This window comes from Diadema setosum, chromosome 22 (genome assembly GCF_964275005.1).
Source record: "Diadema setosum chromosome 22, eeDiaSeto1, whole genome shotgun sequence".
NCBI classification, from domain to species: domain Eukaryota; kingdom Metazoa; phylum Echinodermata; class Echinoidea; order Diadematoida; family Diadematidae; genus Diadema; species Diadema setosum.
The window spans coordinates 18,434,636-18,452,426 of NC_092706.1; the positions used below are offsets into that span (position 1 = coordinate 18,434,636).

At 39.9% G+C, this 17,791-nt stretch overlaps 1 protein-coding gene across 1 annotated transcript; it reads left to right on the top strand.

The window, feature by feature from the left end:
• Positions 1 to 3,102: 3,102 nt before the first annotated feature.
• On the top strand, positions 3,103 to 16,078 carry LOC140245175 (uncharacterized). The gene is made up of 7 exons (XM_072324773.1): positions 3,103 to 3,474; positions 4,098 to 4,195; positions 5,463 to 5,548; positions 7,493 to 7,732; positions 12,440 to 12,557; positions 14,434 to 14,669; positions 16,065 to 16,078. Exons 1-7 carry the CDS (start codon positions 3,433 to 3,435, stop codon positions 16,076 to 16,078), a joined length of 834 nt encoding a protein of 277 aa, XP_072180874.1. The 5' UTR covers positions 3,103 to 3,432.
• The last annotated feature ends 1,713 nt before the right edge of the window (positions 16,079 to 17,791 follow it).

Here is a 17,791-nt window from a genome sequence, read left to right on the forward strand (position 1 = left end):
ACACGGAACCACTGCAAAAGGGTCTAAAGTCAGCAAAAGTACATGAGCTGGCAGAAAAGGCAAGTACAATATGCAGTCACCACCTTTAAAGGCATAATTTACCATTTGCAGATGAAACAAAAACCCAGCATTAGTGCTTTAAAATAGTTCTAAAATGTGAGTTTGTGATAGAAACAGCCACTGTAAAAATTTGAATCCATATAATCAATGTTACAACTGTACTAAAGTATTGTTAAATACACAAAATGTGAACAATAATTACAACAAAAATGTTTCCAGACTAAACCACCTACAGTTATGGTTAAATGTGAAAAATACTGATATCTTCTTATATCTTAGGCTTTATTGCAAAAATTTCATATGCACAGTTGTATGATGTTTTGTGATACAACAGACCTACACATATGCATCAAATGTGATATCTTGAACACTTTTTAAATCACTGTTCCCAAAAGCAAACAGGCCCTTTATGTCTGAACCCAGTTACGGGGTTGGTGCTTGAATAGAGCAGAATCTCTGCAATTTAAAAATTTTCTAAGCGACATCGCTATTACGCCCTCACTTAGATGAGAAGTCCTTTACGGGGTTGGTGCTTGAATAGAGCAGAATCTCTGCAATTTAAAAATTTTCTAAGCGACATCGCTATTACGCCCTCACTTAGATGAGAAGTCCTTTTACCTGGACACTTTTTTTTTCCACCAGCTATTTGTGTAACTATAAATTTTGTATGAGTTTTATCTTACGTATTAAGGACAAGTACACATGTATTCAATAAATGGACATGACAAAATTCATCCATGAGAATTAAAGAGCACCTTATACCAGGTATGGAAATGATCTGTGTGAAGTGAAATTCAGCAGAAGCTTTGGATGTATCGAGAGCAATGCATCATGTTCATATGAAGTTCACTAACACACTGTGCTCTGTACTTGCAGCCTGCTGTGTAACAGCATGTTACTCCATAGTCTGTACAGTGGAGCAAATTGTGGAACAACTCCCAGAATGATGATGCATTCAAGATAAATTTTGATATGTGTATTATGACTGTTTGATATCTGGAGTCAGTCATTGTTTGTTTGTTTTTTATGGGTGATGAAAGTCAACCCAGCCTTTTAGTTGACCTCATGCAAGAAATATTGGCTAAGTTGAAGAAAACTTCTACCCAAAATGAAGGTAAACATACTACATGTACAGCCATATGTTAACCTGTTGAGGATGGGCTGATTTTACTACAACACGCATTATCCATAGACATCTGCCCAAGTATACTCAGGACTCTTCCTTAACAGGTTATTTGTACTGTGTGATACAAAATTCACAGAAGCGTAAGGGTTTTCTCTTGGTCCCTTTGGATTCACCGTACCTGCTACAATTCTCTGAGAGCATTCAAATTTCATCCCCAAATGAAATTCTTTTGGCCATCGACAGAGACTGGGTAGGTTGAGGTTTAAGACCCAGTAGCCTGGGGATACCATGAAGCAGAAAGGCTGGCCCAGCTCGAATACAGCCCTACCTTGATTATCTGACCATCTCTTATCCAGACTTCTTTTTCATCTAGACATGTTCACGCAGTGAAGACGAGAAAAACAACAACAACAACAACAACAACAACAACAACAACAACAACAAAGCTTTACAAAACACACAATATTTCGTCAAAATTTCAAACAGAAACATGATAGGAATCTTACATGAAAATGATACATGGCATTATCAATTTATGTACTTTGTGATGTGAAATTACATAAATCACCTGGAATGCCCCTTTAAACCCTCTTTTCTCCATTATGCTCTGAAACTACCCTGGCTCCCTCTCTCTTACAGGTACCATTGGGACCAGTGATTTAAAAGATGTTCCAGTTATCATATTTAATGCATATCTGTAGATCAGTTGTATCATAAAATATCCTACCATGTAAAAATTTTGCAATGAAGTCTGAAGTATAAGGAGATATCACTATTTTTTCTCAATATACCATATCTGTACACAGCTTCATCTGGAAGCAATTTTATGATAACTATTGGTCACATTTTGTATATTGAACAATACTTAAACATTGATTATATTCATTAACATTTTTACATTGGTTGTTTTTATCTCTAACTCACATTTTAGAACTATTTTGAAGCACTAAAACTGGGTTTTTGTTTCATCTGCAAATGTTAAATAACGCCTTTAATATTTCAATCACTTTTCATAGGATTGGATGGCCTAATTTTAACAAGATGTATATCATTTGAAATCGTGGAGATGAAACTTTGTAGAAAAGAGGAAATTCATTTCGGCCTACTGTTTGTTGGTTTTGAGCTGGGTGGTGACAAATAGCATTATACTAGATGGCATAAAACCTACTCATATTGTTTGGAAACTGTGTTTGTCCAGAGTAAATTAAACAGAGTATTCTATCTAATTGTACACTATGCTGTGATTTCAGATCGGCATTAAAAAATGGGTCGTGGACATCCGCCATGAGGGCACTCACAATAAAAAACCTGATGCCACACGAGTGGAAGGGGCGGTGCGCTTTTGCTTAGACTGGCTGAAGGAAAAATTCTGGCTTCCACAAATGGAGGCAATGGAGAATAACTACACAGATGGTGAACTGGACAATAACACCAAGAGTGAGTATGAGGGATCCTACAATTAATTGGTATTTGTGGATTTGCTGTTAGCTCACCTCAGCCAAAGGCTGAAGTGCATCATCTGTTGTGCTTTGTCCGTCTTCCTATTAAAACTTTTTAGTTCCCTCTTGAAAACCCCATGGCAAATTTTCACCAAACTTTGTTGGTATCATCCCTTTAATAGGTGATAGAATATATCATTGTATGAATGGGCACCATGGCCTAATGGACACCCCAGAAGCACAATGCCCCAAGGGTTGGGGTTTGAGCCAAAGTCCCCAAATTAGGGAATCTTTACAAAGCCTATTCTCAACAGCCAGAAGTGATGGAGGTAAGTTAATGTTATGGAGTTAGTAAATTGGTGACTGTGGTATCGCCAGTATGATACAATATAGAAATGGACACCATGCCCCCTGGAGACTCTCAAAGCTCCCCCCCCCCATGTCATTTGGAAATTGTCCAATGAGTTTTCATAAGCTTTCCCTAGCCAAGAGCTATTGTGAACTATTGTGATTACATTTTGTGTAGTACATACATGTATCACACTGTGGATACCTTTTTGACATTTGAAGATACATTGGGCCCTGAAGGAGGGGCTTGCAACTAAGTCAGTGATATACAGGTGTACCATCAAGGGATATGGGGGGGGGGATACCAAGGACATCATCTTGGAGCTAGGATGAGCATCAAGCCCTCACCCCCACGCACCCCCTAAAAAGAAAAAAAAGAAAAAAAAAAGAAACAATGGTTAACAGCTTGAATTTGTATTGGTGTTTTTTTTCCACCTATTGACATCCACAGAGAAAATAATGGACGCCGTGAAAAGTTACTGTGAAGCAAAATATTCAGCGGTAGGTACCCTGTAGCATTCTTCACAAAACATTTATAAACTTTTTTGTTTTTGTCTTATTGTAATTTTGCTGTTTATGCACCTTGACCACTCTACAGAGTGGATTTGATGCAATCATTATCTAGTATTATTTCTGTTTTGCCTAAGTTATACTTTTGTTGAGAAGACCCTCTGACATAGGGTCGTAAATATTAACTGTCATGCGTGGATCCTTGATTTCAATGGAAATACAGTATTTAGTATGTGGTATTGATGTACTGTGTGACTTGTGTGTTTTGGTTTTTGTTTGACAAACATGGCAGTTTGATGAATGTGTACAAGTGATGATTACGGGAGGATTTGACCTTGCCTTTTATTTTATTTTTTTATTTTTTATTTTTGCTTCTAAATGCTCTTTTTGAATTACAGTAAATTCATTCTTAATTGATTCTTGTTCTTCAATGTTAAATTGGCTGTGCCTTTGCTGGAGTGTAGTGTGCTCTCTTCAGAGACTTACTTCAGAATCCATGATGCCAAGAGAATGTCTCCAAACTTGAAATATAATTTCTTTCACAGAGTCTTTGAGGAGTTTCTTGTAATGATTTACTCGCCTCCCCTTCTGTTTGCACTTTGTTCATATAACAGGTGCCAAATGGAAAGCCCATGGAGACTGCTACAGATCCTGAGAAGCCAGAGCAAGTCTTTCAACAGCTGAAGAAGAAACTCAGGCAAACTCCTGCCATGTAAGATTGTTATGTTTGACAATCAGGTTTTCTTGATGTGTGAGGTTATAAAGAGTAAGATCATATATGTGACCGTGCTCACAAAACCAACAAAAAGTCTTGTACATTGATTTTGTTTGAGGAATGAAAATAGGTAAAATGAGTCAACCCAGCCAGTCTTGAGTTTTGTATATTTTCTGAAAGAGCAAGTCTTCTTCTACATTATACTTAAGTCTGCTCTTTCAGAATCTGCTCTAAACTCAAAATCTATGTCTGGCGACTTTTTGTTGGTTTTGTGATGCAGGGTCACATATGAAAGGTTCAGAGAAAAGATGTAAGAATGTGAAATATCGGTAATTATAATTTAATTGTCTTTTCTTTTCTTTTTTACCCAGGGTAGCTAGCCTCTTTAGTGTTTCCACTGCTCCACCAGAGGACCTTGCCATTAAACATAACATTGCCACATACCAATTTATACACCTGGGCTGATCACAGAGGGACATGATAAGTAAAATTATCTTGTCCAAAGATGTAGGCACTTGAACACATTGAAGGGATTTGAACTTGACCTCCAACTGAAAATCAGAAAGTCTTATTCACTATGTTGCAGTGCCCCCTGTAAGACATAGGAAATGACATACAATTTTGTGGGTACAGCAGATCATGCTCATCACTTGGGATGATGTGTTGTACACAGAAGACTTTATCTATGGGTGCATTCGAGCGCTCTCCTAAAGCATACCGTACCGTACCGTACCTTACCTGCGCCAGAGGAACGCTCGAACGCTCCTATAAGTGTACCATACTGTACTGTACTGAGCCAAAAGTGGGCCACTTCCCGATGTGCTCCAAAAGTGTACAAAAAGTTCGCTGTAAAGCATGCGCGTATCATGCACATATGTCACAATGCAAGAACATCATTCTCTCTGTTCGGGACAGCTGTAAGTAGTTCAAGCGCCAGGTGGATGACATTCTTCCTACAAAAATGTGTGACATTCTCTAAAAATAATTTGTGAGGTACACTTTCTCAACAGAGCACTGGAACGCTCCAAAACTGGCATGGTACAGTACACTTTAGTTCAGTTCGCTTTGGTTCGCTTTAGAGTGCTCAAATGCACCCTTTGTGTGTTTTCTCTTTGCCCTTCCACTAGTAAGGTACATTTCATTATTTCACTATTACCAGATACTTACAAAGTTCAACATTTTGGCAGTTTATTTTGATTGCTTTAATTGAGTAGAATGACACTCGTGTATGAACCTTTTTCTGCAAACATTTACCTTTCTACAGGGAATATCTTTCCTACCTTCTGGTGTCCTCATATGGCTACCTCATACCGAACACGGAACAAAGACAGAAGCTTGGAGTGGTTGATGGTATGTATCAATCATTGATGACGGTGCTTTTTGACTATCCTTTGAGCTGTGCAGTGGAACTACATTTTCCTCTGTACATGCAAAGTGCACATTTGGCTGGCTGTGTTTAGTTTCCAGGAGGCATTATGTTTCCGTGTTGTCCGTCCATCCATCCATCCCTACATATTATGTACGTCTTTCTGTCTGTAATCTATTTTGTGGACAGGGCAACTTACGGAGCGCCATTTGAGTTGACGAAGCTGTGCCTATCAACTTTTGTGTGCACATGCACAGGGTCAGAGGTCAAGAAAAAAATAATTATTTCCCTCTGTATCTCTGCAATGTCTGAGGGTTTTTCCATGAAACTGAGTGTATACATTTTACATGTATTACAAGATAAAGATTATGTAGGAAAAAAAAAATAGCCATGGAGTCAAAGGTCAGAGGTCAAGTGAAAATGCTAAAATTTCACACTTTTTCCTCCATATCTCTGAAGTGGCTCAAGGTGTCTACATGAAACTTATTATTGTTATCATTATTATGCATGTACCACCAGAGAGTAGTTTTTGTGGGAATTAGGGGTCACAGGGTCTAAGGTCAAGGGTCAAAAGTCAGGTTAAAATGCTGAAATTACAATTATGTTCTCCATACCCTTAATTAAACTAGGTATGTACATTTATCAATGCACAATGATACTGTTGGGAAAGATATGAGCCATTTGATAAAAGGTCAAGTGTAAATGTTAAAAATATCACATTTCTTCATGTGTTTTGAAAATGGCTCAAAGAATTGTGAAAATTTGATATTGCCAGTTGGTGACTATCTGAAGTAGTGGGCTAGGGTCAAAGGGCAACGGACAGAGGTCGAGTGAAAATGCCCAAATTACTAACTACTTGCTCTGTAAAACAAGTCAGCCATCCAAATGGAACCTGGTTCAAGGATGTACACACTCCACACATTTGAGGTTATGCCAAACTTTCAAACATGTCATTTCAATTTTTTGCCAATTGTGTGAAACCATTGTCTCAGATTGTCAAGATGTACTATAGACCTATTGGGAGAACCATGTGATATGGTGGAGACAGTACCCATTGCCATTTTTTTTTTTTTTTTTTTTTTTGCTTTTTGATGTTTTGTTTTGTTTTGTTTTTTTATAATAAGTTATGCTGATATTTAGTACATTGGTGAAACAGTCTTTGGGTGCGTTCGAGCGCTCTCCTAATGTACTGTACCGAGCCAAAAGTGGACCACCTCCCGATGTGTTCCAAAAACATACCAAAAGCTTACCAAAAGTTCTCTGTAAAGCATGCGCGTATCATGCACATTTGTCACAATGCCAAAACATCATTCTCTTTGTTCAGGACAGCTGCATGTAGTTCAAGTGCCAGGTGGATGACATTCTTGCTACAAAAATGTGTGACCTTTTCTAAAAATAACTAGTGAGGTATGCTTTCTCAACAGAGTGCTTGAACACTCCAAAACTTACATGGTACAATACGGTACGCTTTAGTTCAGTTCGCTTTGGTTCGCCATAGAGCGCTCGAACGCACCCTTTGTTACAATTTTACAAAATCCATCATAAATGGCTTTTTCAGACCTGAAAAGGCAAGGGAACAAGATCTTACAACTTGCCATCTCATCTTCTCCGACCCCAGGAGGTCGATTAAACAGGATCTCATGCTGTAAAAGCTGTTACTTTCACAAGTTTTGCAAAACACTGTTAGGCCACAGATTGAACTCTACACAAAAATATTGCCAACAGACATTAGTGTACTTGCGATAACCTCAGCGTCAAGTTTGCGAAAAGAACATCTCGCAAATATATATGTATATGAAAATGACATCTTTTACAGTATCTTGCTTTGTGATCAGTAGCACTTACTAGGTTCGGGGGCTGTCATTCATATGTACAATGTATGGGGCCCTCCGTGAATGCGCTTTGTCAATTTAACATTACTTTCACAGATAACTTCAATGGTGAAAAGGGTATTCCTGGTCCAGTCCTAGCTGTGTGGACACCTGTGCTTTATTACCTCTGCAGCACCATCAACTTGGACTTGGCTCCTGTGCTGGTAAACAGCATTGTGGAGAAGCTTAACACCTTAGCCAAACGCCAAGGACCTGAATCTGAGGATGCCGTGTTCATCAGCTATCTGAAAGGCTGGGCTAAGGAGCTAATCAAAAGAGAGCAGAGCCCAGCAGAAGGTATGTCGGAAAACAAACCAGAACCCTGTTGCACAAAAGTTAAAGGGGAATTGACCCTAAATATACATGGGATTGAGTAAATGCAGCAATATTAGTAGAACACATCAGTGAAAATTTGAGAAAAATCAGACAATCCGTTCAAAAGATAGGAATTTTTGTCTCGCCCACCGGAGGTGAAGGTGAAGGCGAGACTAAGGGATCCAAATGGCGTCCGTCCGTCGTCCGTCCGTCGTCCGTCACAAATGTTAAAGTTTACCTGCAAGACTCTCTTATGATGCATAACTTGGCAACTGTTACAGCAATGGCAACCACACTTGGGTGATAGAAGCACTAGGGGTATCTTCATGTTATGGTGTTGTCGGAGGTCATGTAATGATGTCAAAGGTCATTTGAGGTCATATATTAAAGAGTATGTGCAAGACTCTTTTTCTATGTTAAAGTTTACCTGCTAAGACTCTCTTTTGACAAATAACTTCACATAAGTTGCTTGGATTACAACCTAACTTGGGTCATAGATGCACTGGGGGTACCTTCATGTTATGGTGCCGTTGGAGGTCATAGGATAAGGTCAAAGGTCATTTGAGGTCATACGTTAAAGTTTACTTGCAAGACTCTCTTATCACACGTAACTCGACACATGTTGCTACAATGGCAATCAAACTTGGGTGATGGATGCACTGGGGGTACCTTCATGTAATGGTGCCGTAGGAGGTCACATGATAAGATCAAAGGTCATTTGAGGTCATACGTTTAAGTTTACTTGCAAGACTCTCTTATCACACGTAAATCAGCACATGTTGCTACAATGGCAATCAAACTTGGGTGATGGTAGATGTCTCTTGGGAAGTTGAAGGTTACCACAAGGTCAAAGGTCACAGACAGGGGTCAACGAACTTTTAGGGCCCAATGTTAAGTTTTTAGGGCGCATTTCGTTTATGGCTCATAACTTTTGATCCCTTTGTCCGTTTGTGACCAAACTTGGATGGAAGATGTCCCTTGGGGAGGTGAAGGTCGTCACAAGGTCAAAGGTCACAGACAGGGGTCAACAAACTTTTAGGGCCCAATGTTACGTTTTTAGGGCGCGTTTTGATTGTGGCTCATAACTTTTGATCCCTATGTCCGTTTGTGACCAAACTTGGACGGTAGATGTCCCTTGGGGAGTTAAAGGTCATCACAAGGTCAAAGGTCATAAGCAGGTCAAATAACTTCTGGGAGTTATAAAAAATATTAATTCCTTGTATGCGAATGGGCGAGACACAATTTGGCACTTGCCTTGTTGAAATTTGGTGACGATAGCGCTGGATCAGAAGACTACTACAGATCATGACATCACATATGTACTATGATATAAAGAAAGTATAAAGAAAATTCCACAAAATATCATTTCATAAGAAAAGTACACATTCCCTAGACTTGTTACTGACATATGTCAAGGGTAATAGTGTTCCCCCTGCTTTCTGATAGAGGTAAGTCTAGTGCTCTTTCATTATGCTAGAAAAGTGACAAATGTTAACTTTTCTTTATATTTTCTTTACTGTAAAAGTGGTTTCTTTCACGGTGGTTTTATTTTCGCGCTTTTCGTGCTTTGAGGTTGAACCGCGAATTTAACATCAGGCGAAAATAGTTTGAACTCGCAGGTTGTTACAGCGCTAATTGCGCACATGCACACACCAAGATTCCGCACATTGAGTGTACTGATGGTCAACACACACAGTGATACCGCGCAGTGTAGGTAGGTATACCGCAAGTATGTTATAAAGTAGTACTCGAGAGACATGATTTCAGGTGAGCCTGCATAAAATTTTTATTTTTATTTAATAAATAAAAGAATAATTGGATTATAGTTTGGGTTTTCATGTACAAAATATTAATGCTGACTATGAATTCACAGATTTTGCCGACTGTGAATTTAAACACACGCGAAAAAGTCATCACCGGTGGAAACGGCGAAAGTATCTGTACGTGAAAGAAACCACTTTTACAGTATATGGTAGTCCTTACGTGATGTCATGATTCGTTTTAGTCTTCTGATCCAGCGGTCTCATCACCTAAACTTCAAAAATTCATAACTTTTGAACGGATTGTCCAACTTTCCTCAAATTTCCACTGATGTATTCTACTGATATTGCTTCATTCACTCAATCAACATGTATTTTGGGGATTAATTGCCCTTCAATATCAACCATGAGACAGAAAATCAAACGTAAGTTTCTAAGTTTTCAATTCTGATTGGCTGATAGCTGACTTATGTCGGACTTTATAACTTATGTTTGATTGCATCTTTTGTGCGACAGGGACCTGGTATCACCAGCGAACCCTGAAAATTGGTACTGTTTTGTTTACAGAGTGATCTTGGAAGATCTTCCATGTGAAGTGGGTTTCACAGAAATCACCTTGTGGTCCCCCCCCCCCCCCCCCCAATATTGGTAGTTGAGTAACATAATAGGCACATCAGGGGACTTCTACCACAATTGCACTCAATTTGATTTCGGGTGCTTAGAAAGGTAATGGCTTACTGTTACTGTAAAAGTGGACATTTTTGTGGTGTTGAAATTTTCGCGTATCAGAAACTAGTGCGAAAATAAAAGCACATGATTGTTTTTGCTTGCCATGTGTTCCAGTACTTGATGTCTTGATTCCGGGGAATTTAAAACACACGAAACTCTTCTTACCAGGCAGAGCGTAAAAAAAAAAAAAATATTCGCGCGAAAATATCCACTTTTACAGTAATGCCCTGTTTAGTTACTGTGGGCTAAAACTTAAGTGAAGGATGAATCATTCTATATTGCAAGTGTAACATGTTTGCATTATGTGAAGAATTGATTCACTATCTAAAATTAAGGAAATAGATATGTGGGCAACATTTTGAATGGTCAGTAACTTTACTGTTTGGAGATTGGTAGTAACATTCACTTGCAATTCGTCATGCAGGGTGCTCTCAAACAAGTGTTCTTTTATGAGTGCATGCATGCAGTGGGACCTTATGCAGTCAGTTTGTTTGTATGTTCCATTCATGTTCGTGGTTTGATATGAAATCTAATGCTACGTTTACACCATGTTCCTTGTGGCCACTGCATCCCTGTTTGCCTGAAATGTATTGCGCCCTGGGTAGATGGGATATTCTTCAGTTTTTGTTGAGCCCACCGGAGGTGAGGGGAGACTAAGGGATCGCCCGTCCGTCGTCTGTCTATAACGCTACAAAAACTTCAATAACTCTTTACTCTGGGCTTCAATTGCAATCAAACTTTGAGGGAAGAGGGGTCATACAAAGTTTCACATTTTATTATAAATGAGGGTCACCTCAAGGTCAAAGCTCACAGGCAGGGGTCAATGAACTTTTAGAGCCCAATGTTAAGTTTTTATGGCGCGTTTCTATTATGGGTCATAACTTTTGATCCATAACTCCATTTGTGACCAAACTTGGATGGTAGATGTCCCTTGGGGAGTGAATGGTCACCACAAGGTCAATGGTCACAAGCATGGATCAACGAACTTTTAGAGCCCAGTGTTAAGTTTTTATGGCACGTTTCTATTATGGATCATAACTTTTGATCCATAGGTCTGTTTGTGGCCAAACTTGGATGGTAGATGTCCCTTGGGGAGTGGATGATCACCACAAGGTCAAAGGTCACAAGCAGGGGTCAACAAACTTTTAGAGCCCAATGTTAAGTTTTTATGGCACGTTTCTATTATGGGTTATAACTTTTGATCCATAACTCCATTTGTGACCAAACTTGGATGGTAGATGTCCCTTGGGGAATGAATGGTCACCACAAGGTCAATGGTCACAAGCATGGGTCAACGAACTTTAAGGGCCCAATGTTAAGTTTTTATGGCACATTTCTTTTTTGCCATAAATTTTTACCCTTTTATATCTCTTTATATCTGTTATATCTCTTTTTTTTTATCTGTTATATCCCATTCGCGTACGATTTCTTGTACGCGAATGGGCGAGACACATTATGGCACTTGCCTTGTTTTTTCCTCCGTATTCTAGTCTCATTCGTTCCACTTGTCGTTCTGGTGAACACGTCCTCAGACGCCAATGCGCAATATTTTCCGTCTCTTTTCTGCACAGACCGCCTCCAAGTTTTGTTACAGTCTATTACGGGCTGTCACGTTTATTGCGTTCACTCCATTTTATTACAGCCTTCAAGGTTTCTTGTTAGCACCTGGACTGCTGTCCCAAATTTTTTGAAAGTTTAAAAATCTGACATGGCATCCGCAGAAATCAAGGCCTGTCACGTTTGCTCATCTTGTCCCCCCATGTTGTCTCATGTCCATCCCGTTTTGTCCATGATGGCCTAAAACGTGCTTGCCGTGGCCGCCGGGAACATGGTGTAAACGCAGCTTATGCAGTAAGATGAAACTGTCGTAACACAACCTGGAAACTCTGCAGGTGTTCAAAGAATGTTTAAAACTCTTCTTCTTTTTTTTTTTCATACTGCATCTGCAAGTTCTTGGAGCTAGAATTCATAATATGCCACTGGAAAAAAAAAAAAAAAGGTGTGTTCAGATATCCTGCAAATGAGAGCTGTTACAATAAATGTAGCTTGCAAAACGGCAACCACTCATCATATGAACTCACAGAATTTGTTTTATATGCTCCTCTTTGATGTACGATGGAGGCATTTTGCTGGTAGGTTTGTTTATTGGGTGATAATTTTTGTATTCACAATGCTTTATCTTCCTCCCGTACATCTATAGAAAACGACGGTCCAGAGAAAAGAGGAGAGAAATTCAGAAGGGGGAAGCGACTGTGGAAGACTGCAGTTAAGACCTGTCTTCAACGTCCTCATGAGCAGACAGAGGCTATTTTCAAAAGGTAATTTGAGCTACTCACAGGTAAATCAAGCAGATTTTGTTGTATGTTGCGAATAGTTTAGCAATCTTGTCAAGCAAGATTTTTTTCTTTTTTTAGCTCACCTGAGCCAAAGGCTCAAGTGAGCTATTGCGATCGTTCTTTGTCCTGAGTCCGTTGTGCGACGTCCGTCGTGCGTCATGCGTAAACTTTTTACATTTTTTATCTTCTTCTTGAAAACCCCAAGACCGATTTTCACCAAACTTATCAGGTAGCATCCCTAGGGGGTAAGGATCTCAATTTGTTAAAATGGGCACCATGCCCCAGCCAGGGGGCCCCCAGGGGGGCCCAAACCCCCCCCCCCCCAAAAAAAAAAATAATAAAAATTACGGAATCTTTAAAAATCTTCTTCTCTAGAACCAGAAGTGATAGAGCTAAGTTAATACTGTGAGTTAGTACATTGATGACTGTAGTTTCAAGTCTATTCATGGCGGAATCAAGGGTGCCCCCCTTGGGACCCAGGGGAGGGGTCCTAATGGGGCCTAAATTGTACATTTTCATCTTCTTCTCGAGAACCCCATGACCCATTTTCACCAAACTTGGCAGGTAGCATCCCTAGGGGTTAGGATATCAATTTTTTTAAATGGGCACCATACCCCACCCAGGGAGCCTCCAGGGGGGCCCCAAACCCCCCAAAATGAAGGTATCTTCAAAAAATTTCTTCTCTAGCACAAGAAGTGATAGAGCTAAGTTAAAACTATGAGGTAGTACATTGATGTATGTAGTTTCAAGTTTGTTCATAGCAGATCCAGGGGTGCCCCCCTCCCCCTTGTGGGGGGGGGGGGGTCCAAATTGGGGCCTAAAGTGTACATTTTTATCTTCTTCTTGAAAACTTCACGATGGATGTTCACCAAACTTGGCAGGTAGCATCCCTAGGGGGTTAGGATCTCAAAATGGGTTAAAATGGGCACCATGCTCCACCCAGGGGGCCCCCAATTCCCCCAAATTAAGGAATCTTAAAAAAACGTTCTTCTGTAGAACCAGAAGTGATTGAGCTAAAATTGATACTATGGGGGGGGGGGGGGGGGTCCAAATTTGGGCCCTAATTGTACATTTTCATCTTCTACTTAAGAATGACTGGTCAAATTCTGGTAGAGCTGTGTGTGATTTAGATGAGTGACTGCATGAAAAGTGAACTTGCGATACTCAGGTGAGCGCTAGACCCGTAGGTCTCTTGTTTAAAGATTAATATCATACAGTTTGACCTCAATTATCCGGCCAAGTCGGGACCGGCGTTCATTCGGATAAGCGAATTGGCAGGATATGGGAGACACAATGTTAATGTATATAGCTGCCATCCAAGCTGCCGTCCCAGTGCACTGGCAACTAGGCAGGTAGCATACCCCGCAACAGTGGTGTAATCTATGCTAGCCTGCGCAGAATTGTAGTCCCTTCTTCACAAAAATAAAGTATATCTTTATGTGAAAATCATACATGTTTTACCTCATGAGATATTGAGAAACCTATCATGCACATCTTATGAAATTATTGAAATAGATCCATGAAAGTCACTGTTTTTTCTCAATTTTGGATGAAAAAAAAAAGTCCTTCACTGCATGAACGTGTCTGGATAATAGAGATTTCCGGATAAAAGGAGACCGGATAATCGAGGTAGAACTGTATTCTAAAACACAAAACGCAGATGTTAGTGTTATGCAACACTCGACATCAAAATGCATTTTACTCCAATATACCTGATTGTAGGCCTTCAAAACTTATATCTGTAAAAAGGTAAACAAAATGATTAAGACTGAGCTGTTCAGCATTTGAGACCTCTTCAAACTTTACAAGCTGAGATGGACAGGAGTGCATATGACATCTACTTTTACTTTTCATGCAGCCTCTTACCACTGGCAACCGACTCTTGTGTCAACGGCTCTGGCCAGGAGCTTGTGAATCTCTTTACCCTCATGGCCAGGGGACCAAATGGATCAACACTCCTGCAGAGCAGTGCCAACAGGCTTGGCATTGAGAGGCTGCTGGAAGCCCAGAGTCCCACCTACCGCAACGGACAAAGCGCTGAGCCACCGGTTCTGGAGGAAAGGGAAGGCTTAGAGCCCTGGAGCGTCAGTACAGGTGAGATAGCTGTCAGTCCCTTTTGCTGGGATCTGTTTCATGAAGTCATCACATAAAAGTCTTTACGTACATGTAAATCTCCGAATGGCGGAGTTTCTCATGTGTAGCTTTGAGAGACTTTCAAAGAGAAGAAAAATGCATTTCATGAAGTCTTTCATAAGTGAGTCTCGGGAGCAAAAAGTTTCTCTTGAGACTTTCATGAAACTGACCCGAGGCATCTTTTCATGAAAGTTGGCAGCCCAGACTGTACGCCCTGACAAGATGTCAGTCTCTGGCACTCACTATAGTAACAGTCAGTGACCAGAGCTTCTCAGCCAATCAAAACCAAGAATTTGACTGAAATTGTCAGAGACTGATTACTTGTCAGAGCTGACAACTTTCATGAAACAGTGCCCAGGTCTCCTTCCCCAGCCCTTATAAACTTTTTTATCTGCAATTGTTTTCCCCAAACGTGCCTTGTTTTCAGTAAAAGTTTTCATGACTGGATGCCTGTGCTCGAACACCCTGGGCTTATATTAGAGCCGTATGATATGATGTTACACCTGTCATTGTAAACTGTGTCACCTATAGAGATTTGGAAATACAATTGTCACAAATTATAGTGCAGATGGTGATGGTGATGTAGAGTTCAGAATGGCCATAATTGTGTGTCTTGCACCCTCTCCTTCAACCATGTGTGTATTTTGGTAGATAGTACGCTGTATACTGTGTGCTGCAGACATTAATCTTTACACTGTTACCTCTCCACTTGACAAGGTTGCAAGTGTACCACATATTTGTGTGCATGTAGTGTGTACTGTATTTGTGTGGTGTATCTAGCATGTATTATCAGGATTTTTTTGGACCCATTTTTTTATCTTCTTGTAATGGACAAATGTGACTGTGCATCACAAACCAACAAAAATTTGCATGCACTGATTTTGTGTGAGGACTAAAAATAGTTGAAATGGGTCAACCCAGCCAATCTTGAGTTTTTCATATTTCCTGAAAGAGCAAGTCTTCTACAGTATACTAAAATTTGGGATCATGAAACAAACATTAAAATGTGTTTTTAGCAGTTTTTCTCTAACACTTTTTAGTAGAATAGTGTGAATAGGTGTATCTTATAGAGTCCCTTTTTTATTTCTTAAAAACCCTGTCCAAACTCCAATAACTTTGGAAAGGATGATGCTACTGCTTTGAAAGTTTGCATTAATCATCTACAGAATGTGTTGATAAAGCACGCTCAATTTCAGATCAATCTAATAATCCCTTCATTAATTTACAGATCAGCAGTTGTGATCTTAACAAATTTAATTTGTAGAGTGAGACAAAGTGAAGAAACTTGCATGTGAATCCCTTCATTGTTGTTGCTCCAGTGGTTTACATCCTACTTCTTGTTCCTTCATCACACAGCTAGCACAGCTTGATCATGATTAAGCACTTGAATAGACCCTGTACTTCAGAACCTCTTTTCTCAGTTCACACTTTCCAGAGTGTGTGCTTTCTTTCCAAAATTAGGATAGGTTAATATGAGAGTCCATTTGAATTGAGTTATACATCATTTTAAAGCTTAAAGTCTGCTGTTTCAGAATCTGCTCTTAACTAAAAATCCATGTCTGGAGACTTTTTGTTAGTTTTCTGGTGCAGGGTCACAAATAAGAAAAAAAAAATGACTTCAAAAAAACCCCAGAATAATCCTCTCACTCATGAAATTAGCCCTCTGTATTGGATGAGTTGTGTCATAGACATGCATGTTAAAAAGATGTACAGGAAAAATGTCCAACAATGAAAACATATTCATGTTCATTATAACAGGGTGAACCTGCTTGCGTGAAAGTAGCCTTTAAACAAGGCGACTCGCTCTGCGTGCCCCCGTATAGTGCGTTTACCCCACAAACCTGTTGGCCGGCGAGTGGAGCGAGCCGCCTTTATCCACTCGTTCAGGGATGTGTACTTTTGTCGTTGTTGTTGCTTTATATTCTTTGACAAATTTGCGTACAAATTTGACGCAGAAAATACACACTGCACCAAGGCAAGCCTCGTTAATATTAAGTAACTATGTAGAATAAGAATAGTTACTTAATATTAACGAGGCTTGCCTTGGTGCCGTGTGTATTTTCAACGTCAAATTTGTACGCAAATTTGTCAAAGAATATAAAGCAACAACAACGACGAAAGTACACATCCCTGAATGAGTGGATAAAGGCGGCTCGCTCCACTCGCCGGCCAACAGGTTTGTGGGGTAAACGCGCTATACGGGGGCACGCAGAGCGAGTCGCCTTGTTTAAAGGCTAGCGTGAAAGATGCTGAAGAGCATGCTGGTAATTTTTTGTATAACAGATAAGAATTTCATAATGTGTCATAGACAAGGAAGAGGTGCTTAATACACAAAACATGATGAACTCATATTAATAAGCTATGAAAGAGATCATGTCCAGTACATGAAGCAGAATGTTTTTCGACCAGTACTTTTGGATTAACATGTAATCCTGTCTTTCCACAGCTCCGTTGGACTGGAGTAGGGTGCCACTTGGTGCTGAGTTGAAACGGCAGTGTAATCCCAACTTCTTCTGTCGCAGTAAGGAGCCACCAGAAAAAAGGCAGAGAAGAGATTCACCATCAGAGGCACCAGGGAGTCTTCAAAATGGCGTATTCTAGCCTGTACGTGGCAATCTAGTGTCTTGCTCTTGCCTCCACTTCTTGTTGCTTAAACTTCCTTATCATACAAGCAATAATGTGTGTGACTGTGGGCACCTGCTGTTGAGTGTTTGTAAATTAAAGTGAAAACATAGTTCGTGTGTGCCTGCAGAACTGTCAATTTTTGCTGTAATATGTACACTTACATATAAGAAATGTGTGAGAGAACGCCATGGTAACATGATTACCATCGGGTAATGACAAATATGTGAAATATCATCCAAAAAGATTTGCTGGAAGTACGCGATCCCAGCGCTTACCCCATGGTGGTTGCTATGTGATGTTTTACATTCGAATACATCAATTACAATATATCAGGCCATAACAGAATGCATCCCACCTGAGAGATAATTGCATGTAGCTTGTTCTGCATGTGATTCAGTTCTACTGCTTGGACATGATTCGATCATCATGTACCAGCAGCATTCTACACACCCACTACT